Source organism: Aythya marila (assembly GCF_965140915.1).
Source record: "Aythya marila genome assembly, chromosome: 1".
NCBI lineage: Eukaryota > Metazoa > Chordata > Aves > Anseriformes > Anatidae > Aythya > Aythya marila.
This window is the reverse complement of record NC_139042.1, coordinates 143,555,458-143,582,097: the sequence shown is the minus strand read 5'-3', so window position 1 is coordinate 143,582,097 and position 26,640 is coordinate 143,555,458. Positions and strand designations below refer to the sequence as shown.

General features: G+C 52.0%; 1 protein-coding gene across 3 annotated transcripts; it reads right to left on the bottom strand.

The window, feature by feature from the left end:
• On the bottom strand, window positions 1-24,017 carry LOC309878128 (sodium- and chloride-dependent GABA transporter 2). Of its 3 annotated transcripts, XM_082760311.1 has the most exons (15): window positions 23,976-24,017; window positions 22,669-22,884; window positions 20,636-20,770; window positions 19,755-19,895; window positions 19,230-19,314; window positions 16,890-17,022; window positions 13,463-13,597; window positions 6,085-6,188; window positions 3,919-4,043; window positions 3,523-3,635; window positions 3,264-3,401; window positions 2,188-2,290; window positions 1,543-1,643; window positions 969-1,139; window positions 1-469 (listed from the first exon to the last, which is right to left on the bottom strand). In XM_082760311.1, exons 2-15 carry the CDS (start codon window positions 22,877-22,879, stop codon window positions 350-352), a joined length of 1,815 nt encoding a protein of 604 aa, XP_082616437.1. In that variant the 5' UTR covers window positions 22,880-22,884; window positions 23,976-24,017; the 3' UTR covers window positions 1-349. The 3 variants fall into 3 exon arrangements, 2 of the variants coding, with proteins under 2 accessions (XP_082616437.1, XP_082616436.1); XM_082760310.1 differs by lacking the exon at window positions 23,976-24,017 and having other exon boundaries at window positions 22,669-23,048; XR_014317489.1 differs by lacking the exons at window positions 1-469; window positions 2,188-2,290; window positions 23,976-24,017 and having other exon boundaries at window positions 1,035-1,139; window positions 22,669-23,048.
• Window positions 24,018-26,640: the final 2,623 nt, after the last annotated feature.

Genomic DNA, 26,640 nt, shown 5'->3' with positions numbered 1-26,640 from the left:
CCCAAAGTCCAGACCAGAGCCACAGCTTTGAGACTCTCTGGCACTCTCCACTCCATGATCAGTCCTTCCTTTCTGCCTACCAGAAGGCTGGGGATGCTCAGGAACACCACTGGTGCTTGATCTGCCCCTTCAGAGCCCTCTCTAGGGAGAGGATTAAGGTGCATTGCGAACTCCACACAAACCATCTCCATGGCAGCCTCTCCCTCAGCCCTTCAAATCTTCCAGGGAAGGGAGCAGAACCCAGAAATCCCTCTCTCCTCGGTGGGTGAAGAATCCTTGTGTTTTCCGACAGGTAGTAAAGGCTGCACAGAAACCGTCCTGGGGGGAGGGAGGGAGAGCCACACAGGTCCTAGCAGTGAGATTCCAGCTCTGTCAGCATCAGGAGGCTTGATCTGGTGGAGGGAAGGGGCAGTCCTGTGCTCAGCCTGGAAGACAAGTCCTCAAGTGGGCAGGTGAGCTGGCGGAGCCTCTGGAAGGCAAAGGCAAGCATTGAGTATGGCCACAAGGGCAAAAGCTAACCTGGGCCCTCCCCTTCCAGTCATGGTTATCATTCATTCAGCCAGCTATCACAACCCATTCCCGAGCACATGCAGGAGGCAGAGAACAGGCAGGCTTGGGAGTTTCCTTGGAGCAAGACTCCTGGCTGCAGTCAACGGCAGCCTCCAAATTGAGTTGAGGCACTGGAGACCATCTTTGTCCTCACCACCTAATGAGTTTATTCCTAATGGTGGTTGCAGAGAGACAAAAGCAATAAAGTAAGGACACCAAGAGGCAACAGCCAGCTTGGAGCAGCCCTGCAGCCAGGCAGAACTCAATAAAACCAACAGTTTCACTGTAGCAATGAACTCATTCAATTGATTTATTCCAGGCTCCTTACTAATTAACCCACAACACACACAAAGAAAAAACCTTGCAAGGCTGGACTTCACCACGGCAGCACAGCCCTGATCCCAGCGCATCAGCCTCACCTCTCTGAGGGAACCTTTGATGGTGGAGAGCTTGTAGACGATCCAGAGAGGGATGCACACCATGGAGGAGAGGGCCAGCAGCCAGCCCAGGGTGTCCCCCCACCACGGGTACACATACTTCTTGTTGTAGGTCAGTGGGGTGTATTTGATCAGAGAAAACAAGAAGGTCGCCTGGCAGGGTGGAAGAAACCAAGAGGAGAAGTGCCAGAAAAGCAACTGTTAGCGAAAATATGTCTTCCTGGAGGCTCCATACCTGCACAGTTTTATAGTAACAAAGAGCTCCTTGGGACAGCAACAGAGGAGACACCAGTCAAAACAGCTTTGCTAGGGCAGTCCCCATGCACAGCCCCAAGGAGTTCGTCCCAGCAGTAGACACATCTGTCACTGTTCATCTGGGCCCTTCTGCCCATTGCTTTGCCCCACACCCGACCCCAAATGTCACAAACATGTGCAGAAGAACAGGCTACACAACCCTCTACATATATGCACACACCTCCATATATATGTACGTATATCTCAGAGGCACCAGGCTCTGCCCATCTCCCTCCCCATACCTCTTCCCATGGGCTCTCACCATGCAAACTGCTGGAGTGATGAAAAGCCAGCAGTATTTGATGATGGGCCATGGCCGGTAACCGATCATGTCTTCAATGTTATCGTAGAAACGCTCAGCACCTGTAGAAGAAGGGAAGGATGGATGCCTCACTGCCACCAGGAACAAGGGCAGCAGGGTCTGTGTGTCCCAGGGAGGATGGCGAGTGGGGGCCCTGCTTCACCACCATTTGGGAGCTCCCCAGAAGATGAGGCAGTAACCTCAGCATAGCCAAAAACCCTGCTGGGGAGCTCCCTGAGGAAGAGTGTGGCCATCTCTTGTGAATATCAGGACTGAGAGAGGTGGCTCAAAAATGCTGGGGGAATATCAGATGCCTGTACGCACAGGGTGGGAAATCACTTCACAACCAGCTCCACATCCCCAGGGAAGGAGGGCGTCAAAAGCAGGGGCACGTAGGAACACACTGGGGATATCTGCCAAGCAGATCCCCCAGGGCTTTGCTGTGAGGAAGCCCCCACAGCTGAGTCCATGTTCACCAAAGCACGTGTTTAGAGGGCTGCCTTGCACTGCGAAGCACTTGCCAAGAGGAGTTACGGACCATCACGTTGAGGATGGGGAAAGCAGACTGAGAGAGCAGATCTGGGGGCCCTCCCGGTCCATACTCACCATAGACCCAGGCGATGCAGAGAGTCTCGAAGATGGCCACAAAGAGCAGGCACATGCCACTGGCAGCATAGTAATCAAAGAGCTGGAAGACATACATCCCACCCTGGGAAGGGCCAAGCGGGCAGCGAGGCGAGGTGGGGAGGGAGAGAGGGGAAAGGAGTCAGGCACAGGCCAGGAGCTCCAGCCAGAGCAGGAAACGAACTCAGCATCTTCCCCAGAGCTGCGGACACCTCCCTCTAACTGGGGCACCGTCTGAGCTGACAGCAAAGCCACATCCCTTGTACCCAAGGCCTGATGGAGACGTGGCAGCCCTAGGAGGCTCCCTGCTGCCAGGAGCCTCTGCAGCCCTTCAGCCCAGGGCAGGACAGGAGAGGGGAAGTGGCCGTCAGAGACTGTGGGGGTATTTTAGGACAAGACAGGTGTTTCCACTACCCAGTGCCACAAACCAGTCTACAGACTGGGCCTGAAGGTTCATCCAGGCACAAGGCTGCAGGTGAAACATTATTCGGGCAAAATTTTGAAAAAGCTGTCCTCTGAACACAGGAGATGCAAATTGTAAAGGGCATCGTGGCAGCACCAACCCCATGATACACAGACTGCCAGGAGGAGTCAAAGGTCTTAGAGCAGAACAGTTTTAACTCTGAGGCAAATAATCACAAGGGGAATATACATGAAAACAGTGTAATAGATACAAGACATGCTCAGTCACACTAGATTTTCCATCCATTTTCCACCTAGGTCTATACAGGAGGGAAGAGAAGGACAAAGGCTCTCCCCGAACCATGCAACAGGCCAAAGCGGTAAAGGTTTGGCTTATATAGAGATAAATCTATAACCAAAATATTGGCTGGCCAGAGCTCCAATTATCAGTCCTGGCAGGAGAGCTGTCAGGGCTGTAACTGGCACAAGGGCTGAGGGCTGGAAGCAAAAATGTGGGGAAGGGCAGGGCAGGGCAGCCTCCCCCAGGCACCAGGCAGCAGGATGGGGCTCACCGGTGAGTATCTGGCCCCAGCATGGACCCCACCACCCGCCAGGCCCCCAGTGAGCACCATGCGGGTGGTCTGAGCCCAAAATACCTCGGTGAGCATCACCAGCCCAACCAGGTAGGAGAGGATGGAGACCAGCAGGATGAGGGTCTCCCGGCGGTTCTTCTTGCGGAAGATGGTGGGGTACATGTCCACGAGGGCTGTGACGAGGCTCTCCACACAGACGAACTGCAGAGAGCAGAGACCCCACCTCTGTCAGCCCATCCCGCACCTCCTCCCCAGCACCCCCTGCACTCCCACCGGCCAAGTTCAATCCCGTCCTGAAGGGACAGTGGCCCTGCGCCTTTACCTGGCTGTCCAGTCCCAGCAACACCACCATCAGGAAGAAGAAGCAGGCCCAGAGCGGGGAGAAGGGCAGCATGACCACAGCACGAGGGTAGGCGATGAATGCCAGGCCAGGCCCTGCGGGGAGAAGGGCTTCAGAGCAGGCAGTGACACGGCACGGCTGGTGCAGGACCACACGTCCACGAGCCATGCAGAAAACCCAAGCTCCTCACGGCGCAGAGGAGGTCCTGAGGGCAGGAAGGGAACGGAGGCACAGCAAGCCACAGCCACATCACTGCTGTGAGGGCTGGGAGGCCACCAAGATGGGGACGTGAAGTGCAACAACACTCAGCCTGGGGCGAGTACCTGGCCCCAGGGACAACCAGCAGCCCCCCCATGACCCCACCACGGCCCCACTCACCTGACTCGGCCACCTCGGCGATGGGCACCCCCTGCTCCCCCGCCATGAAGCCCAGGATGGAGAAGATGGCAAAGCCGGCCACGAAGCTGGTGCCGCTGTTGAGGAAGCAGAGGGCCACGCAGTCCCTGGAGGAGGGGGCACAGCATCAGCCGGGGGGCCAGGGGTGACCCACACCCCACCCTGGGCACTGACCCATGAGATAGACTTGCTGCACATCTAAACGCCTAATTTTTTTTCCCTCTCTCTCTTCTGATCCCTCCTGTGGGGGAGAGTGCCAGAGATTATTTCTGTCTGAGAGGGGGGCATTTATTTTTCCTTAATAGATTTCTCAGACCAGTTACAATGTTCTGGGCTCTCAGCGCTACTAGATATCTCCTGGTCCTCGCATTATGAGGAAAAGATGAACAGAGCCATCCAATTTATTTCCTCTGATCTATTCCCTTTTGTCTCTGTTTCATCTCATTCCCATCCATCTACTTGTTAAACTAAACATTGCTTATCTATCCAATTCTTTTTTATGCTCCAGTCTCCCCGGGCCTCCTGTGGCGGCAGCCCTGGGGACAACACTAACATTTGCAGCGTCTTTCCAAAATAGTCTGCACTAAACTGAACACACCCTTCCGGCATTTCATGGCCTACTCTGACTCTGTTAAATGCTACTCTGCGAATCCAGTGTGATTTTCTTTGCCACTCTGTAGATCTTTAGCATCTGGGGGGCTTCACGCTCCTCCCTGCACAGGAACTAGAGCTAGTCACGGTCTGCAAACATTTCTGGAGATAAAGCAGAGTTCACACAGAACCCCCACACCACACGTGTAGCTCAGATTATTCCTCCCAAACCACAGCACTTTGCATGGTCAAGGACTGCCCATCACTTAACACCATTTTACACTAACTTGCATTTATTTCACATATTTTTTCTTCCTTCCTAGTGTTCCTTCCCTCTCCCAGATGTATGTATGAGGTCTTTGCCTCCTTGGAAAAGCATGGGCTGGAAGGTGCTCTCCAGTCACCTGGCAGGTGGGAAGGGGCATCATGCTGGGGAGTGAGACGTGGGAAATGGCCAGAGCAAAAAGGAGACCCCAGATTTTCACCCTAAAGGAAGCTGGAGAGATCTGGTGATGTCCCTTATCATCCCAGAGAACGAGAAACAGCCCCTGCTCTTTGGTGCCAACTTGGAGATGGCCTCTGTGTGAGCCTCTTTACAACTTTGCTGCTCAGCAGCCCCTCCATGTCACATAACCAGACTGGAAATGCACACAGATAATGCCCAAGGCCATGCAGCAGGCCAGAGTCAATCTGTTCTCTTTTCTCTTCCCACAGCTTTCTCTCTGAGAACTGCACCTGACAGAAGGGACACGAAAAGGAAGAAAGGTCCCAGCCCCGCTGCTGGAGAGGGTGGGCTAACACCTCCCTACAGCTGGTGTTAACTTCTAAGGCGAAGAGAAAGATGCCAAGCTAGGACCACATGGTGGTTTGCCAGGACCTTCCACAGCAAGGACAACAAATCTGGATTTAAAAGGTGTGGGGAGAACCCAGTACTAAGAGCAATATGGCCAGCAGAGAAAGGGTGAGAAGGGAGGCAGGTCGGTTTTCTGAGCTCTTCCTCTCACACTATTTTTTTGACTGATCCCTGTTCGAGGGCTGCTCAGCATGGGCAGAGCACACAAGAAACAGGAGTCACACCTGCAGGTTTATATACAGACCACAGATAGCATGTAGGCACCCAGAGCACTGATAGCTGTGCAAGACAGTAGGTCCAAATGAACCTTGGGAGGATAAATTGCAAGGTGGAAGGACTCCAGTCTAGAGCCACTTGATCTGACAGCTCTGCTTCAGCACCTATGTAAATAGGGGACATCATGGTGTGGGGTCACAAAGCCAGTTAAGAGGATCTGGCTCTGATGGGTTTTATGCAGTGTGGAAGAGGGAATTTGTCATCTGTGACACAGACAGAAAGTTCCTGGCATTCCCCTTGGGTACAAAGCACAGAGAACTGGATTTGAGGAAAAAACACGTGGAAAAAGTGTCCTTATGCCTTGAGTAGAAATGGAAAGCAAGACACTTCTAAAGGCCAGGAGCCTCCAGCAGCTCACCTCACCGGCCTGTTTGTGCTGATGTTGAGGGAGGGGAAGGCTCAAGGCAGCAGAGCCGTGCTCCAGTTACCTGTAGCAGTTGTTATGGTATTTGTTATAGCTGCCCAGAGCTGTCAGGCATCCCAGACAAATTGCATACGAAAAGAAGATTTGAGTGCCTGCATCCATCCAGACCTGCAAGGGAGATGCAAACACAGGTGAGAAGACAAGGCCAGCACAGAGCGCAGACACTGCACCGATGGGAGGAGGCAGAGCCCCCGGGGCCACCATGAGCAGCAGGAAGATCAGTGCTGGGGTGGTCAGCAATACCCAGCGCTTGGACAAGCCTTTGCTAGGAACAGGCTACACAGTGCCAAGAGTTCCCGTGCTCTGTGAAGCGCCCTGGGGGTGATAAGAGTGCCAAGGGGAAGGGACGCAGCCAGAGCCCTGCAAACCCACGGCACATACAGCTCTTCATCGTCATCTCTGTCTTCCTCAGACAAATCTGAGCTGAAGGAGCCCTCACTGCCAGCAGAGAAAGGGGACACGATTTGGGCAGGCCTGGTCTCCCACTGGGTGGCACAGGTACATGCTGATGGTGGCCCTTTGCTCCAAGACCTAACTTTAAAGGATCCAAAATGTAAAAGCAAATTAACCAGACAGGAGGGGAGTATAAGAAACAGACAGAGTTGTTTGCCCAAGACGGCTCCTAAAAGCAAATACAAGAGTGATGTTAGTGCCATGAAGCCCCTCTGAACTCCACTTCGATCTCTCTGTCAAGAGCATGTCCCGGTGCTCGGAGGCTGACATTTGTCAGTGCCAAATTTGATTCGAAAGCCCTGCTGTGTGCAGTCACTGCTGCAGCCACAGCCACCGTCTTCTGCAGAGAGCAGCAAAAGCAGGAGCCAACAGCGAGGAACGAAGCAGTGACGAAGATTATTAATTAACCCCTCCACTGTCTAACATCTTTCTTCCTGGAGGGTTTATAAAATAGAGATAAGGCAATCATTCAATCAGTGCTGAAGTGCAGCCACCTTCTAGAGACAGGAGGGAAGGCAGTCAGGAAAGGAGAGCAGAAGGAAGTTGTTATGGGGACAAGCTTAATGCGAAGAGTCTCCAGGTGGAGCAGCAGTGCTGGTGAGTCCTCAAACACTTGCCTTGCTCAGGGCCCTAAGACGTCTCCTGAGGAGAGCAGAAGCCAACAGAAAGCACTGCAATGGTTTCAGTGGCTCCAAGTAACACCTGTACCTTGCCATCCATGGCCTCGTGTCCCGAGGGGCAATGGGGTGCATGAGCCAGCAGTGCCAGCAGCTAGGGCAGGCCGGGGAAGCCGCTTTCCCCGGCCGTCCTGCAAGCGGCTTGGGAAACGTTCAGCCCTACCTTCTTCTTGTCAGTCACAGGGAGTCAGATCACGCCTTTGGTTTGTAGAATGGGAAGAGGCAGACAATGAGGTTGGACAGGAACAGTTAGTTCTGGGCACGAGGATTTGGAAAAAGTCATTGATCTCAGTGAATTTTACTTGTTTTAGAGGGGTGGAATAGGGACGCAGGTTTAGAGACCAAAATGTTAGCTCGTTACTGCATTTCAAAAGCATTGGGAATAAATGGGGCATTTTGTTTTGCTTTTTATAAATAATTCCTAAAGAATCATTGTGCTTGTGGGCAGCCAGGGCATGGCCTTTGCTTTTCTGCTGCTTTTTGGGGCACAGAAACGCACTGATGTGGGCTGGCCCAGCTGACACCTTTGCATCAATAATGTAAGCATCTTTTCATGGGATAGGGCAGAAAGTTTTATTAGGTTTATTTTTTTTTTAATTTTATTTTGCTGTTCCTTCCTAGGGCTCTGTGTTTTGTTTTGTTTTCATCAAATTCTAACTTGAATCCCCCTCTCTTGTGTTTTTTTTTTTTTGAAGCCCTTTTAGTTTCATTTGTTGAGTTTACAAGACTTTTGCTGTCAAATGGTGCCCCCCTGCCCTTGCCACAACATCAGACCCAGTTGCCCAGTTTCGAACAGATTTAACAGTGGGCAGAAGCCTCAAAGAAACCAACTACCTATGAATTTCACAGCAACCAGGGAACGGGAAAGACTCAGCATCCCCTCTGAGAGGGAATCTGCAGGGAGGAACAGTCAACCAGTGTTAAATATCAGACAAATCACACAAGCAAGAGACACCAGAGACATCCCAAGGGCAGGAAAAGAAATGGTGCTTTACCAGACATGGGAGAAGTCAAATACCAAGACAGCGAGCTTCATTAGCTCTGTGGCTCATGGAGAGGCTGCTTTCTACAGCCAGCAATGCCCCTGACATGCGGCAGAGACCAGCCTGGGGTCTGCAGGCTTCTGCTCTGCTGCCTGCTCCTTCCAACACAACACCCCCGGGGTGCATATCCGAGGGGATATCTGTGGGGAGTGCGGGGCCTGCCTCAGCACTTGTTCCCACCTGAGGCAAGGCAGCACATGAACCAGTGTAAATAAAGCTAAATGTGGCTTGTGGAGCTTATGGTCCATAACCAGCATAACCGTGAACACCAGCCTAGGCTGTACGCGGTTTTATTTCCTATTTTAAGAGGCCACTGAGGCTCCTGGGCCAAAGACCAGTCACCTTTCCCTCCTTCCCAGCCCCTTGGCAGTTCCTAAATTCCTTGAGGGCTGAGAGGCTCCACCAGGACTGATGCCATGGGTGCTCCTGACCCACCTGTGACGGAGCTGAGCAGCACAACGCAGGACCTGGGGTTGGAAGAGCCCCCAGCCCACCTCTCATCCAGCCTCCTCCTCAAGCTCCTCATGAGAAGCACTGCTCTCCTCCCAGCCCTGCAGGCTCACGGGGGCCATACACAGCAGCCACCCCTGGAAACAACAGCCCAAATCTTCCCTCCCCAAGCTGTGCTCAGTCCCCTCCCTGCTGTGTCTCAGAGAAATGCTCATTTCAGTCCTTCCAGGACCCCCCCCCTCCATCCCACACTGCTGATCAGCATCCTCTCATTATTTTAATATTCCCACTCTGACTGAAGGGGTTTGATGGGGTCACAGGGGGCTCTTTCTTTCCCCTGCAGAAAATCTTGCTGCTGTTCTCTGACCGCCGCTCCCGAAGCAACTGGAGAAGCTCGCCCCATGGTTCAGATTTCACCAGCACATTGGTGGCCTGGGTATTTTGATGTGGTTGCTGTCTGCAGTTTTCTAAGCCATCCAGTTTATTTAATTCATAATTCAATTTCCTTGAACATGTTGTTTACTCCAGTCTGTAATAACCTCCTACTCTCTGTTTTTAAGCAAAGCCTTCACACCTGAGCTGCAGTTATCCAAGGTAGTTATGGCCTATCAGAGGACATTTTCCTTCCTCCCTTAATTTTCTCAGCAATATTCACTTTATTATATGTGCTAGAATTTAATAGCCCCCCTGTTCTGAGACAGATCCTTCCTCAGGAAGACCTCAAAGCACTTACAGATAATAACACAGACCATTGCAGAGCAAAATCCTGCTGAAGCCCAGTGCCAAGCTGCCCCCATCGGGGACTCAGCACAGAGCACGCCCAGGGCCAAAGCCAGGTAAGCCTCCACCTGCAGCACATTGAGCACCTCTTCCCAGATTATTGCCTTCCTCTGTTGGCACGTGAGCACTCAGGGTCCCCACGACACACCACCAGCCTGCCCCGACCTCCTGCACCCACCCTGCCGACCGACTTTTTGCACCCAGGGGAGCTCCCCCACTGCTGGGCTTCCTTTAAACACTGCAAGAAAACACAACAGGTTGTGGTTCATCCCAAAAAGCACAGCTGCCCACCCTGGGGGGTGCAGCGGGGCGAGGGATGCTCCTGGCCCCCAGGCTTTGTGGCTCTGCCCGAAGACAAACACGCTGCCTTCAGAAAGGGGACGTGGGGGGCCAGCAGCAGCACGGCATGGGTGTGCAGAGCTGAGTTAAAGGCTTGCTGGGAAAGGAAACAAATAAGGGGAACAAATAATATTTAGCAGGCCCACAGTCGCCTTCCCCTCTTGCTGGGAAGCAGCGGCTCTCGCTGGCAGAGGAGCAGCAGCAGGAGGGGGCTGAATTGGAAGGGGTTTGGGGACTCTGACCCCTTCCCATGGCTGGGGGGCCCACGATCAAGCAGTCCTTGGCCCTGCCGCTGCCTCCTGGCCCCAGGGGCCACAGGGGAAGTGGCTCTGTAAAGATTGCTCCGTCATTACATTACACACAGGCTTTCTGAAGCTCTCGGAGTAAAGCACAAGCACACGCAGCAAGACAGCGTGTTTTCTGGAAATTGCAGGGGAAAAACAAGAGTGGGAGGTCCTGGGCATGTTGTGAGAAGCACTCGCTGTTTGTGCAGAGAGGGAGATGCTCAGGGGCTGGGGAATTTTACCCCTTCATTCTCACTCACCAAACACAATGAGATTTAGCCAAAAACACTTGTGACTGATACCAGAGCAAAACGAGACCATTATATTTCTTCTCTTTCAAGCAAGCCCAAGCACACTGCCAGCACTTTCTGCACCAAGCCCATCAGCTCTCCCCCCAGGCCTGTCCATAACACTGGTGTCTGGTCATGGTACAAAAGCATCGAGCGATGGCCAGCCTGAGAGCGCTGGAGAAAAAGCTGCTCCAATGACAAGTTTCTCACACTTAACGCTTATTTTTAGTCTGAATTCCTCTCATTTCAGCCTCCTGCTAGTGGATCACGCTGTGCATCTCCCTCCATAATCACATCAGGAAGTCCCCGGTGTTATCTCACTGAAATAAACAATTGATAAAATTGCCACAAGGCTCCTTGTGAAGGGCAGAGCGAGCAAATGTGGAAATGGTGAAAAATCCCAAGACCCCCCTTTCTGTTAAACCACAGCCTGAACTATGAAAAACGTAGGAAGTTTCTGGAGCTCCAAAAATGCAGTCAGGGAGGGGGAAAAAGATTTGGGCTTAGTCATTGGCTAGCATACTAACACAAAAATACTAGATGTTATGCAACTTAAATATATATATATATATGAGGTTGCTTTTTTTTTATTATTTTTTGGGGGGGGGGGGATTTTAATTTTGCGACATACCGTTCAAAATCAATTTTCTCTCCGGTGGTTTTGCTGTTATCTGCTTGTATTTCAGCAGAATTGGATTCCAATATGCAAAACTTCTGGTTAGCAGGTTCTCCATATAATCCGCTCTTCCTATACATCAAATATTTTGCATCTGATGTTTTAATTACAAACGTTTTATAAAGTGAGAAGATGAAGGTGCGGGAAGATTTAGGGAGTTTCAGACTTTATGGCCAGCAGAGACCATTATCAATCAGCTCTCCTGCGCAGGATTTCACACTTCTGTCCAAGGTCGTTGGGCAGGTGATAAGCAATGATTTCCACACACTGACACTTCATCATATCTCAGCTCCTTCTCCCCTAGTAGAACCTGCTAAATAATTCATCCCCTCTTTTGACATATGTTTTCATATACTTTTAAGGAGTTACCCTTTTGTCCCCTTGTGCATCGTTCGCCCTTCGCTTAAACCTCCCCTTAAGACTCCTTATCACAAGGCTCAGATCGAAGAGCTTATTTTGCTTATTTTTATTTTTATTTCCCACCTCCAACACCCCTCCCCAGGAACTGCAGAACCTTGCCTTTTTCCAGGACTGCGGGTAAACAACCACAGCCTGCTGCCTTGTGGGCACAAATCAATTATCATCGACTTGGCCCAGGCTCGTGCCGCCCTTGCACGGTGCACACGCGGGGCACTCACCCTTACCTTCCCTCCCCGATGGGGGAACAAAGGAGAAACCACAAGCTGTGCTACCTGGCTTGGTAAGACAAATAAACCACAGTATATGAAGGCAACCACTGCTACTGAATCCACCTTTTCTTCCCCAGAAACAAAGCACTGGTCAGGGAATGATGGCATCTGTGGTGTGTCGGGGAGGAGGGAGCAGAGCTCGTGTGCTGAGGGGTCACAGCACAACCACATCCACCCAGGCTGGAAGGAAGCCGTGTTTCCAAAGGTCAGGCTGTAACTGGGACAGAGCAGCAGCAGACCACGCCGTGCCCGGAGGGGTTCAGTGCTGTCCCCTGGGGGACGCAGCCACAAAGACCACGGGGCTTTGTGTAATTTGGGGAGCACCACTCGAAAATGGCATCTCGGTGCAGAAAGCCCTCATACAACATCAATACAAAGGGAGCCACACACACAGTGCTACCACTGGCCTGTCCTCGTGCTCCTGGGTGTTTTGGAAAAGCCCCTTCCAACCGTGCTGCACTTTCCCAGAAAGGAAGGGCTGTCCTACCCACCTCCTCCCCACGGCCAAGGGAGACAGCGCAAGGGAAGCCAGCACTGCAAAATTAAGCTTTTCAGCCACTGCTCAGGCACACAGCTGGCCAGAGAGCGACTGCCAGAAAGCTGAGCAGGAGCTCTGAGCACTGCACAAATGACACAAAGCAGACCACCTTCAGCTGCAAAGCAGAAACTGGCGCTTAGCTCCCCAGATGGGACGCCCTACGTCAAGCTGGATCACCCGGAGCCGCACCGCACCAGTGGCACCAGCAAGGCCAGGGGTGCCCAGCAGCCCTGGCACACCCCCACCCCAGGGACCCTCCTGTGCACCTCACATCAGGCAGGGCAGGGTCAGCTGGAGATGCCCCTGCTTGCAAAATTAACACCGAAGGCAGCAGCGGGGTGAGAGCAGGAAGAGTTAACAGGGTTACGAGGGGTTTTGCTGGCCTATTTTCCAGGCAGGCACCCTTTAATCTCCTTTGGAAACACCTTCGCACAAAGACTGGTACAGCAGCTCAGCTGGAGCCAGGATTTAACGTGGAAGAACTTGTCCCAAAGAGATTAACAGCAGCAGTCGGGTGCCGACCCTCTGTTTCTGCAGGCAGCAATTTCTCGATGGGGACGGGGAGGCGAGGAGGGCAGCCAGGCCCCAGGGGTGCACAGAACCGTCCTCCTCCTCTTCTTCCTCCTCCTCCCCACGTGCCGCAGTGCTGCAGCAGCACAGGGGTCTCCTCAAGAAATGGGGGGTTCAGCTGGAACTGCTCTCACAGAGGGGTTAATCTGCCACCTCTACCCATGCCCCTGGGTAGTTCAGACCCAGCTCAGGCTAGAAAATACAGGAAAGGGAGAGGTGAAGGCTGAGGGTGAGGGAGCATGGGGACCCACAGTATCTACCCATATCTCAGCTCTGCCTTATGCCCAGCAGGGTGAAAGAGGAAACAGACAGAACAAACTGGAAGAAAAAGAGCGAGAAGGCATTGGTTAGGCATTGGAATGGGTTGCCCAGGGAGGTGGTGGAGTCACCGGCCCTGGGGGTGTTCAAGGAAAGGTTGGACATGGTGCTTGGGAACAGAGTTAGTGGGTGACACTGGTGGTTGGCCCTGATGATCCTGGAGGTCTTTTCCAACCTCAATGATTGATTCTATGAAAAGGAAAAAGAGGTGAAGAGGACAGCCCCAGGCATCCATGCAAGCACAGCTCAGCCGTTTGGCTCCCCACTGTCCTTACCTGGGGGTCCCCGAGGCGACTGAGGTCTGGATAAAGGTAAAAGAGGATTCCCTGGGATGCCCCAGGCAGGGTGACTCCCCGGATCAGCAGAACCACCAGCATGAGGTACGGGAACGTGGCCGTGAAGTACACCACCTGGGAGGAGGACGAGAGGACAGGTGTGAGCGCACCAAGCGCCTTGCTTTAGCCTGCAGTGGGAAGAAATACATTTTTGAATGTGCCCAGGAAACCTGGGTCGTGGCATGGTGCTTCTGGAGCCAGAGAAGACCTTTCTAGTCCTAGGAGAGACACAGAGCATGAGCTAGGCTATCAGCAGCCTGTCACCGGAGCAGCTCCACCGAAGGCAGCAGCAATCCCTGTGTGCATCAGCAGAGGACCTGCACGCCTCCACCCTGATTACAGGGCTGAGTCACACACACAGAACATAAACGTAACCTCCTGTTTGGGGACAAATGAGGTGTTTTCAGGACTACTCAGGCTAATTGCTGTAGTGTGCTACAACACCGCACTGCGGCCTGTTTCCCACGCAGTAAAAACCAAAGCTGAGGGCTGGTGTGGCCTCACCAGCAATTTGGGTAGTGTCATTAATGCCTCTGCTTGGCCACCACACCTTCAAGACTGATTGACCACCGTGCAAACACTAGTTGAGTTTGTTGTATCACACTGGGGCAGCAAAGAAACGCTGCTCCTTCAGTTTTTTTCCCGTGTGGATGTGCAGAGCAAGGTTTTGCCTTCACCGTAATGCTACCCAACAGCTCTTTTCTCAGCTTTGGCAGTTACATACCAAAGAGCTAAAGCACATCTCTAGAGGAGCTGCAATGTGTGATGCTGTGAAATGATCTGTTCCTCATGCCTGCCCATCCATCCAGAACGAGCCGTTCCCAAATCCTCCTAAAGCCCACCACCCCATAGTGGTGGTGGCAGTCTGTCGCTGCTACAGCAGTTTCTGCAGCAGCAGAGGTACTGCCAGCAATGGGAGGGTGATTTGCCTGGACAACACGATTAGGTTTATCCTGGATAATCCTCATGGATCCAAGTGGTGAATCAAAACGAGATTCTTCTGGACCCACCCTGATATACTCCATCTGAGTAAAGCATCCAAAGCACCTGACACTGCAATGGGTCTAAGCTGAAATACAGACTTGGTGACTCAGGTTTGTGATGTAGAAGGACAGAAGGATTTGAGAGATCCCACCCTTGAAAAAACAATTTACTAGGTTATCACCTCAGCCTACAGCCCCAATATCTCCATGCACTTCATGTGTCTTGCTGCATATATCACAGCAGTCTTGGGGAATGCCACAGAGAGAGGTGAAAAACATCTCCTTGCTGGGGCTCATGATTGCCTGAGACGTCTGTGTGAGCAGCTCCATCCCTGTCCCTCTGAATCTGCATCCTGGACATTGAAGGAGCCCAGGGACATCATCCTTCAACACCAGCAAATGCCATTACTCATTTCAATCTCAAAGTTTCAAGAAGACTCTGATTTAGAGCTTCTCAGTGACAGTTAATCAAATCTACAGGTCCTGAGAGTTTAACAGTCATCCCTGTACTTGCCACACAACCGAATTATTGCTTTGGGATATGGCAGGATGAAAGTCTAATCTTTCTCAGCTTGTGAAAGCAAGATTAAAAGCAAAAATCTTAAAGACAACCCATTGACTTTGAACCTTCGTGCATATTCCTCCAGGATGGCAGGCTGCACGTTCTCAGATGGATCTCTACATCACAGCAGTTTCAGGGGCTCTGTGCACAACCTGGTTGTTCTCTGGTGCACGGTTCAGATCTTGGTAATGCCCCGTGTGCCTGCAAGAACTCGCGTGTTAAGCTCGTCACTCAACAGTCACTCACATCTGCAGAGACCAGCATCCTGAATTTGGAGAATGTTTTCTTGGATGGAGAGTGCCAAACTTCTATCTAACAACACGAACATCTGGATCCAATGAGATATTACTCACTGCTTGGCTCAGACCCAATCTTTTTATTTCTTGGGCATTGTTAGCACTAGCTACATCACCAGGAACCTTGCCGGGATCAGTGTGATCATTCTGTCACATGCTGGTCAGCAACATCCAGGGTTTTATTTGAACCTGATCCACATGCCTCGGCAAAGTGATTCCATCTGTGACAACCTCCTGCATCTGCGAGTGCTCCCCGGGGAGATGCAGTCCCTGCATCTGAGGATGCAAACCACTGCAGGACTGTTCTGTCCAGGGCAATGTCAGTTCAGGGGCTGATAGACCAGTGGGCAGTGATTCTCCACTATAAGAAGAAGGGTTCTGCTTTCCAGGTGGTAAGATCTCATCATCGCTTGTCCTTTTAGCTAAGAAGCGCCTGCATTTTACATAGAACTTGTATCTAAAATAGATTGAATTTGTTCTCAGCACTTCCCACACTATGTTTGCTGTATCTTAGTATCATATTTGCTGTTATTATACTGCCTCTGCTTTCTTTTACTAGGCCACCACAGCAAGCAGTTGCTCTTTTCTTCTAATTTTACTCCATGGAAACCAGAAAACATCATCTCTGCAAGCTGCTTGATTTCCCCTTCATGTTTCATAATTCCAGACCATTCTGGAAGTAGGAGAAACTGCTAACATCCATGCCATCAACTTGATGGAAATGGATGCGGCAACAATTTATATCCCATCACACATGCCATGTTGTTTGAAGCACACTGAGAAGACACCATGTAGATAACAGACTAAGCCTTTTCACTTCCATCTGCTCTTGCTGGCTGGGAATGGGTCAGGAGGCAGTAGTAGAAACTAAGTAATGGTGTCAGTGCAAATAACAGTGGCACATGCTGCAACAGAGGGAGAAGACAGGGATGGGGCAGCTTGGGATGGAGCTGTATCATCACACCAACCCTTCCTAGGAGAATTTGGAGAAATATCTCTGTGGTGACCAGAGTGAGTAAAAAAAGGAGACTCTTGCTGGGGAATATGAGCAAATATAGCAAGAGTTGGGACCAACAAAAAGACAAAAAGAATATCCCCGTGATGCTGAGGCAGAGAGGGCTTTGAGATCACCAGTGTTACTTTCGTAACTATCTAATGAATTTGAAGATTTTCCATCTGCACCTGCCAGCAGAGGCAAAAACCACACTGCTTGTTCATGCTGTGGCAGAAGGGAAGGGAATGTGCAGCCATCCACTATGCAGAAAGACAGCAAGTTCTCCTGGGCCTCAGATGGAGAGGGATCAGGTGGGAGGTAATCTTGGAAGTTAATGCTCTGAGAAGCCTCCCACCTCTGTCTAGCACTCCCATCCTTTCTAGCACAGAGCCTGGTGCTGCACAGTGAGCACTGCAGGGTCCTGCTGCCTCAGAAAGGCATTTTCAGGACTTGCCTAAACACACAAGAAGCAGGTGGGTCAAACACCCCAGCTGTGATCAAAGGAGGAGCTCAACGTGAGCCAAGCACTCACCTTGCCTGTGGACTTGACCCCTTTCCAGATGCAGAAGTAGCAGATGATCCACGCCAGCAGCAGACACAGAGCCAGCTCCCAGCGCAGGCTGCCCACATGCTGGATGCCATCGGAAATCTTCAGCACTCTCCTCCTGCACAGAGGGAAGGAAAACAGCACCTGAGTGTCACCAGAGATGGCCACCAGTGTTCCCAGCACCATATCTCACTCACCCCACCACCAGAGCACCTGACAGCTCAGGGGAGGAGGGATGTTTTACAAACAAGGCCTAGCTCTGAGCTGCAAGCCACAGAGGTGTCAAACAGCACCCCACACGTAGACTGCTACTGCAGTACCACCAGCCTGATTCTGCACTTACTCCGGCGCTGGCCTGTTGGGTTAGACATTTCTACTCCCTTTATCTGAGAGTGATACCATGGTGCAGTCCTGAACCTGAGACAGGCAGAGAGGGACCTGCTGGAGCCCCAGCAGCTGCATGTGGAGCATGCTCACAAGCCTGCCCTGCTGTAAAAGGCTGCAATTATCCCAAAATAAAGGCTACATTCCTGGAGAACCACAGTTTAAGATGGTAAGAAGAGGATAAGAAGGGAATCGTAAGAAATCATGCTGTTCCTCTGAGTATTTTGTTGTTATCTCGCTCTTTCCCTGCTTCTAAGCACGTGGACTATGTAACCTTTGGGGAAGGATGCTAACAGACCATAACTAACTGGACACTGTACCGCAGCCAGAAGCATGCCATCACCCCAGTGGCAGGTCAGTGCATCTCAGGGAAACCCTTGCCTCCTCCACCCCTGCCCAAGGAGGGCAGGAACAGACGCTGCATCAAAAGGGACAGACAGTGGAAATTTCCAGTCCTGTGTGCTGGTTCCCCAGAAACACAGGGATGCTCACAGAAGACCAACTTTTCCAGCTGCCAGTCTCAGGAGGAGCAGTCTGAGGCAGGCCAGCATCTAACTGCATGCAAGCAGGTTGAAAGAAAAAATACAAGTGCACTGTAGGAGAAAAGAAAAATCCCATCTATGGAAGGAATTACCATAAGCTCATTAGGAGCAGTGTATGTACCCAGCGCCTTGCAGTCTGTAACGATCACTGCTCATGGGCAGATGCAAGAACAGGGCTTTGCCCTGTGCTGCCCCAGGGATGCCACAGTGTGCAGAGCCCTCTGCCAGCCTCAGCTCACGAGGGAAAATCGTGGTGGCAGCAGAGGCTGCCTTCTTGGTCTGTCAGCCAGGACTCGGAGCTGGGCAGTGCCCATTCTCCCAGGAGATGCTGAGCATCATCAGAGATCGCACGCCTGCAGCCTATGCCTTTGTGCCAGAAATCAAGCTACTCTGTGCTTTGGGCTAACCAACGCACAAAGGAAAAAGACAACGAAAATGAGGGAGCGAATATCACCATGATGTGAGCTGAACCCAGCACTCAAGTTTGATTTCGGTGAGCTTCTCCCCTCAGTATAGCTATCATATTAGACAGTGAAGTAAAAGCATCACCTCTTTTTCTATTTTTGAGATGAAGATTAGCCTGCATACAAAAGTCACCATCCACCATGACACAGCCTCCTGGAAACATGCTGGTACAACACAGGAGCATAGATCCAAAGGAAAGAGATCACCCACTGCATCACCAGCATGGGCTCCTGCAATACTTCACAGGGTTTTAAGGTCTCCTCTTAAACAGGTGAATACTCTAAAGCTTACAAAGCTTACAGACAAAGACCCAACAGAGAGCTGCTTCATGGTGGATCACCACAGATCGCACCACACTCACAGATGTGTTCTTGTGTCCTGAGCGTGGTTACAGTGGATGTAGCCAACAGGTAGGTCAAGGGCTGCACACACAGAGTGCTTAGACAGAATGAGAGCAGTAGATAATCCAGCAGACACATAAACCATACCCAAGCCATAGGGCAATGGTCACCATATCCTGAGGTAGTAACTCTAATTTTAATGAGGTTTGCACCCTGGGTAAGCCTGATCCACAGTTTGGGGATGAGGAAGATAAAGCAATTCACCTACACTGCTGGAGGAAATGTCTGTACAAGGGAGTTCACGGGTGGAATTGAGGAACATGAGAGGAAGCAGAGAGAGACGCAGCACAGAGGAGGAATAAGGGAGAAGAAGAAATGTCAAGGCCCAAAGGAAGTAAAGCAACAGCGAGGTAAAGTTTTTTACAGAGTCAGCTGGCCATCACCAAGGCCTGTGAGAATGAGGAGCCCAAAAAGTCCAGGGGGATAGCAATAAGGCATAAGGGCAGGACAAGTCAGCTGGCTGAGGCATGCCAGCACAGCCCCAGACAACCACGTCTCGGAGGGAAGAGGAGTACAGGCCGTGCTTTACTTACTCCCAGAACTCGATGACCGGCGAGGTGGCGTTTTCGCGGGTCACGTTGAGGGTCGAGTTCGCCCTCTGGAGCTCCATGCAGTTCCCTGCGGGAGAGGCCCGGGGAGAGAGGGGGCGTGAGTAGCAGTGACTGGAGAACCGTAGGAAACCGCTCCCTGTCCATCCACAGGGTCAACACCCAGTGACATTGACTCAGAGACAAATTTTGTACTGTCCCACTGATGCACCAAAGGAGTCCCCTCCAGGGCAAGAAACCTAGGACAATTAAGAAGATGACATTTAATTTTTCCTTCCAGCAGGCATGGTAAGCCATCCCTGGGTTTGTAGCTAACACACAGTACAGGATGATGGAAGGAAGGAAGGAGGACGACACCCTCAGTGGCTGCAGCCTCATCCCCAAAAGCACCATCAGGACTGTGGTCACTGGGGGCTCCCCACCCCTACAGGCAGCGGTGCGACCCGAGCTGGGGTTTCATGGGCTCAGCAGTGCCTGGACCCAGGGGAGCAGCAGGGCCTCCGCACCCACCTGTGTTCCACTCATGGTTGCAGCTGCCCCAGGGGAGGTCGATGGTGAAGGAGCTGAAGAGATAGAACAGGGCCCAGGCCAGCACGACGATGTAGTAGAAGTTCAGAAGCACTACGATGACCTGCGAGGCGTAGCCAATTCCTGCGGAGAGGAGGCCCCCAGAGGGGGTGAACCACTTGTTGAAGACCAGGCTCCACCAAGGGGTCAGCACCTCGCCACCCAGCTTGTCCCCCACTGTGCTCGCTCAGAGCTTCATCTCTGCTCTGCATGGTGAGTGCTGCTGGAGGAACACCAGCACATCAACCACCCGAGGTGTCAGTCCCCCCCAAAATCCCACCATCTACACAGGTGCTTTAACCCAACCTGCACCAGCAGATGGGCTTGGAGGGCAGCTGAGGTGGGATGAATACACAAAACCACTGGCTGGTAGGCAGCTCCTGGGGCCTTAATCTACAAGGTTTTGGTACAGGGAATTCAGGCAACTGGGACTTTTCAGTCCTGAGAAATCATGGAAAGTGACTTGAGAGTGGATGATTGTGCTGAAATAGTGGTAGAAGTGGATCTGACAGTTAATGACAGCTAACACCTTTCACCACTAACGTTTTAAGCCCTCCACAAACTCAGGGAAATTACATAGCATCTTAGAAAGGTAACAGTATATTTCAGGTTCTGCATAACTGCCAGGAGCATTTTCATCATTAGATCTAGGAGGGATTTTTATTGGGTGCAAAGCTCCCAGCCAGAGCCTGACATGAAGAAGGAAGCTGGGATCAACTTTTCTGGCTTAATTTTGGGAAGGGCTGGGATTCACAAGGATGGGCAGAAGATGAGCACAGAGACCCCATGGGTCCCCAGGGTCGCCCCAGTCTCACCCCACTCACCTTCAAAGAGGGGACAAATCCTGCGCCAGGCTGTCACCCCTCCCTGGCTGGTGTACTGCCCCAGCGCCGTCTCCAGGAAGAAGACGGGGATCCCGCAGGTGAAGAGGAAGATGAGGTAGGGGATGAAGAAGGCACCTGGCAGATTCAAGCAGCATACAAGAGAAATAAGGCCTGGATGTCAACACCAGGACAAAATGTGTCAGGCATTTGGTTACTCCAGGGTTAGTGTTCAATGCAGTAACAGCTTTCACCCTGCAGGGCCTGAGAGACATCCCCATGAGCTGCTTGATGATCCCAGGTTCATTAATACCCCGTGGAAATTGCTCAAGCCTTGCCTTTCCCTCACTTAGTCCTTTTCCAAGACAGTGAGATATTAACTGGCTCTTGGGTCAGGCTGGTGGGAGTACAGGAGAAATAACAATTCTGGAGCAGAAGTAAACTCAAAATCCAAGATTTTTCATTAAGAAGCTTGGCTGGTATGGATGAATGTGGAGAAGGCTCTTTGGGGCCAGAAGTCCCACCCTATGCTCACGCCGTCAGGAAACAGAGCCACAGCCCTCCCCTTCTGCAAAAAAAGTGACCCAAAAAGTGCACAGAGAGAGCTTCCTGGCAGCACCATGAAAGCGGTGCCTTTTTCCCAGAGGGACGTGGTGGGACATTGTGGCAGGGACCCCAATGCCCGTGGAAGGTGTGCCGAGTGTCGCCCCAGCCCCTTCCCCTTCCCCTGCGGCGCCAGCAGCCGCACCACCAGACAGGCTTCCCCAGTATTTCCCAATCGGCCGGGCCAGCCTGCCCAGGGAAGGCCTGACCCTGTCATGGGAGGCAAAAGCAAGCACGAACGAGAGTGAAAATAACTTTTTTTTTTTTTTACTGTTTGTTGTTTTTTTGTTTGTTTGTTTGTTTTGTTTTTCCCACCACTATACAGGACCTTGGTATCTCACACGGAGTACTAAATATGTAAGACTCTTTGCTATATGGAAATATCCCTCAAGAAAGACAAGGTGACAGGCTGCCCCTATTTACATAACTCAGATTTTGCAGATCTCTTTTGCGGAGAGCCCGGCGCATTGAGCCAAGCAAAGCACAAGCTGAGGAGAGTTATCACCACTGCCTGCAAACGCTTCAGCAAAAGTCACTGGGAGCTGCATGGTAACACTGGTGACAGGCTGGCCACAGCTGCCCTGAAACTGGAAATTAAATAAAGGCCCCTCACTTGTATTTAAGCACCAGAGAAGCAAGTGGCTAGACCAGCCTTCCCCAAGGAGCACAGAACCAAACCAGGTTTTAAAAGCCTGGCAGCCTTTAAAATAAATCTCGATGCACTATGAGGGATCTGGTGCCAGGACAGGGCTGGGCTCTGGAGGCAGGGCAGAGCCCCTGCTGCTGCCTGGCCTCACTTCACCTCACTGCCCCTAGAACTGCTGCCCTCTGTGCCCCAGTCTCGTGCATCCTTCCCCTGCCTCACAGGATGAAAACTTTGCCCGAGACTTCAAACTCCTCGTTGCCTCTGCCACTTCACGGGGCTTTGCCTCAGGCCCATTTTGAGGGGAAAAAAAAGGCTGAGAAACCTCTTTTCTGTCCAAGCAATCCCGAGCTGCCTTTCGAAAGGGAATGAAATTCCCAAGCACCTGGTGAAAAGCAACACGCACCAGGCAAAGCACAGCGTGAAAGTAGCTAAACAGCGGCTAATCCTCTTTTATGCCACCGGCATGAAAGCAGTTTAGTGAGGCCCATGAGACTGCCCCCAGCTCCAGCTAACGCTGGGGGATTTCAGCCCTGGTCCCCAGTGCCCGCCAGCTCCCAGCCAAGTGCCGCTTCCCCCAGCCCTGCCCTTCCGGAGAGCCCAATTAGCAATTAATCACCAAACGGGGAGAGCAGCTCCCTCCCCACCTGCCACCGAACCGAGCTTGAGAAAAACTTTGGGCTTTCATTTTTCTCTCCGAAAAGGGTGCCTCAAGCTAAAAGAAAATGTGCACTGGGGCTGGGCAGGGATGTCACCGGGGAGATGCTGGTGGCACCAGGGCCGCACTCACCTCCGCCGTTCTTGTAGCAGAGGTAGGGGAAGCGCCAGACGTTTCCCAGGCCGATGATCTCCCCAGCCACCGACAGGACGTACTCCAGCTTGTTGTTCCACTGCCCTCGCTCCAGGGTCTGGTCCTTCTCCTCTTCCTTCTCCTTTTCCACGCCAGGCCGCGTGGGCACCGTTTCGCCATTGCTAACGGCGCCAGGGACTCTGTAATCCATCCCACCTTCAGGAGGAGTTTCCTTTGTTATGCTCATAACAAGCCATGCAACGAGGCCAAAACCCGAGCTATGGAAGGCCAGAGAGGGGAGAGGACACGCACAGACACCCATGTGCCGAACCCTTACTCGGCTGTTTGTAATGATTCCTGCTAGAAGGAGGGCACCAAGGCCACGTGTGAGCTTTGGCTGTGCCAGTCCTTAAAAAGCCATTCCCAGTTTCATTATTTTTAAATGACCCATCTCAAAATGCTTGTGGAAGCACATCCTTCTACAGAAGCTCCCACTGCAGCACGCACCGGGAAACAGCGTTGAGGCTGGAGTGGGGTGAGAGAAGGGATTAAATACATAAAGAGATGTTTTATAAGGACTTCTCTCACCTGTTGCTGTTTACTAAGGTCTGGTGTTACAGACTGTATGGTGAAAGCTGGAAAGGACACAAAAGTCTTGGATATGGGAAAGGGGCAAACTGAAATAGGAGGGAAGAAGCTTTTGCTGTCAGTGATGGCAGCTGTTAGGAGCAATCTCCCCGGCTCTGCAGCTGCCATTTAGGAGGCTGGGGGTGTTTGGGCCTGTTCCTTGCGGGCAGGATGCCCTCCTGCCTGAAGAGCCCTGGGGGCAAAGGGCGACCCAACCAAACCCCATCCCACAGCTGGGAGCGCCGAAGACCCTCGTGCCCCGGAGGGAGCCTTCCTCTGCGTGGTGCCTGCCGCTGACCCTCGCACTCTGAGCTTGAGCCCATCGAGCTCAGCCTACGGTGGGAAACTTTGGCCATTCATTCACACCAGGAGAGCAGGAAAAGGCACCGGCAGCAAAGGACACTCTTCCCCCATCCGGGGAGGGGAAAAAAAGTAAAAAGAAAAACAGGCAAAGCAGCACTTTGACCCCCTCCCTCCCTCCCTGCCCCTGCGTAGCCCCCTGCAAAGCCCTCGGGGAGGTGGAGAGGAGCAAGAAGCACTGGCAGGAGTTTGACAGCAGCGGATCGGGAGGAACCGTGGGTGCTGGAAAATGATTAAACGAGCAGAAAGCGCGCGGTGACCTCTCATCCAGCGCGGGCCCAGGGGTGGGCGCGGGGGGCGGGTGGGCGCGCAGCGGTTACCTGGCGGACGGGGCCGGCGGGGCGCGAGCTGGCGGGAGAGGCGAAGGCAGGACCCAAAGGTGCTGGCGATTTAAAGCGTGGAAAGGGAAAAAATTCAGCCCTGGTGTAATCCTAGACTTCGCCCAACCCACATTCCTTCCCCCACCCCCCAGGGCCGGACAAAAACCTACACATGACTGATTTCATGGCCAGGGCGAAGGGGCTCTTTCCCCCTGCCTGCCCGCAGCTCTTGCTGGGGCCGCCCGTCCCTCGCCCTCCCTGCTGGCCGGTGGCTTTTTGGCTGCTGCAGGGTCACACGTGGCCGTGCTGCTCCCCATCGCTGGCCACAGAAGCACGGGAGCACCCAAGGGAGCCAAAACCAAGGGCTGAGGTAAGAGCCGAAACCCCATTTAACGGGGTCTCTCCTGGGAGAAGGGGACGTGGGCAGGGGGCAGCGCCCAGCCGCACATCGCCCCAGCAGCCAGAGCCAAGCAGCAGCTGGAAAACCATGCACGAGGATAAAAACCAGCCCTGGTGGTGCACAGGGCTGCAACATCAGCAGGAAGGAGGTCTTGGTACCGCTGCCGGTCGTTATCTGAAGGCATTACGGCCGTGCTTGGGGGCCATAAATAAGGCAAACAGAGCTGGATTTTGTTCACAGAAGGCATGCTACAGCTGTGATGGTCCAAGGATGTAAGTGAGACACGGCTTTAAAATATTTTTATTACATCTGCTGCTGAATATCTGGGGCAAGAGAGGAAAAAAGTATCATCTTTTTGGGTTCAGAGTCAGGCCTGCAAAGCAGCAGCAGAGCCTGGGCTGTAGGCGTGTAGGGTTATTAGGTAAAGGAGAGGAATAGTGCAGCCACACCACATTAATCTATGGTGGGCCCACATCCACACGGCACTGGACTTCCCACGGGAAGAAATAGGGAAAGGGAACAAGGAACAGGACTGGATCCAGCCAAGGGGTGAGCACATACACCACAACTCCTCATCGTGGGGAGAGAAGGATGAGATAGGGAGGGAGGCAACGGGGGTCTAGGAAACAAGGACATAGCAGAGGAGGTGGATGCATCACTCACTACATCTCATAGAGCAGCAACTTACGGCACCAGATGAAATTGAGAGTTAAAACAAAAGGACACACTTCTCCACACAAAAACACAGGTACGCTGCATAATGGATGAAATGCAGTACCCGTGGCTCTTGCCACAGGCACAGCACTCAGAAAGTGACCAGGGAAATTCACACAGGACTCTGCTGCTGCAGCGATTTAAGCAGATGGGCCAAATAAAAAAACAGCTCTAGTCCTCAACCCAGAGGTTGCTGGAAAACGGGGAAAACACCGCAGAGGGGAGTTAATGCTGGAGGGAGAGGATGGGAGAACATCTGTGGAAAGGAAGCCGTCTGCCAGTCAATAGCATAGTTGTTAAACAGTAAGGGTAAGGCTACGTGGATTAAAAAATGAAAGCAAAGCCAAATAATGCCTTGCCTTGTGCAACAGATTTGCATAAAAAAGAGAGGAAAGTGAATAAGGGAACATGTCTTAAACCTCTAGTAGGCACCAGCATCACTGCACAAATATCCCTGGATAACAGTGATAACTACAGTGCACCACTGACAATGTTCTTATCAACAATTCAAACAGAAAACAAACTAATTAGCAGGCACTAATGGACTATGATAGGAAATGGTGTAATCAGTAAGAAACTATTTAACTTCTGCCTGGTCAGATAGGACTGCGCTGAAAGCAACAATAAGTTTAAAAAGAAAACGAGTGTTCAGCAGAAACATAAGCAGCCAAGAGAAGTGCTAAATCTATGAGTGTAAAAGAAAGCCAGAAAATCCTGAATAAAGTGAATTTAAGTAAAATCTCCCTTTACAAGTCTTCTGCAGAGAAACAGGAAAAAGTCTGTATGGTTGTGGGAGATGTTACTTGAGAGAGCTGAGAGCTTACAAAATAATTGTATCTTTTTACCAAAGATGAGAAGAGGACCAACACATATCACAAAGGATCGTTTAAGACTACAGAAAAAGATGAGTTCAATACACATTTTTAAAATTGCAGAAGGCAGAGAAACTGGGGGGGGGGGGCTTTAATCAGTCTGTCAGAGGCAATGAAAATCCAAAGGGAAAAATGCAAAGGATGAAATCCATCTAGCTGTCTGAGATTCTGCACCCATACAGATATCTAAGCCAAAAGTAGAAGAACTAGGACAAGCAGCATTAAAAGCTTAGGAAATTTGCTAGAAACGATTAAGAGATAGGGAATGAAGTGAGCCTTTGAGGAGGGGACCGGCCTAGCTGAGGTGCATGCATTTCTGCAGCCAGCAGAGCTCCGGGCACTGATGAGGGGACAAGAGGAGGGGAACACCCCAGCCCACCAAAAGACCATCAGGGGAGCCCCACTGCTGCCCAGTTGTCCCCAAGGTGCAGGAGCTGCTGGCCCCATGGACTAGCCGAGATCCCAAAGCAGAGGCCCCCAGCCCCACCTCCCCCTCTGCTTCCCCTCCACGTGGGGCCACTTTGCCCAGCGCCCCAGCGCCCTGTAATCTCGAGAGCCACCCCCCTGCTTCCAGGAACACGATTTGCCGTTGTGTTATCTGGGAACCAAAGGCCAGAGCAAATACGATGCCTTTCCTCTATCTGATAACCACCGGGCCACCGGCCTCTTCAGCCTGGAA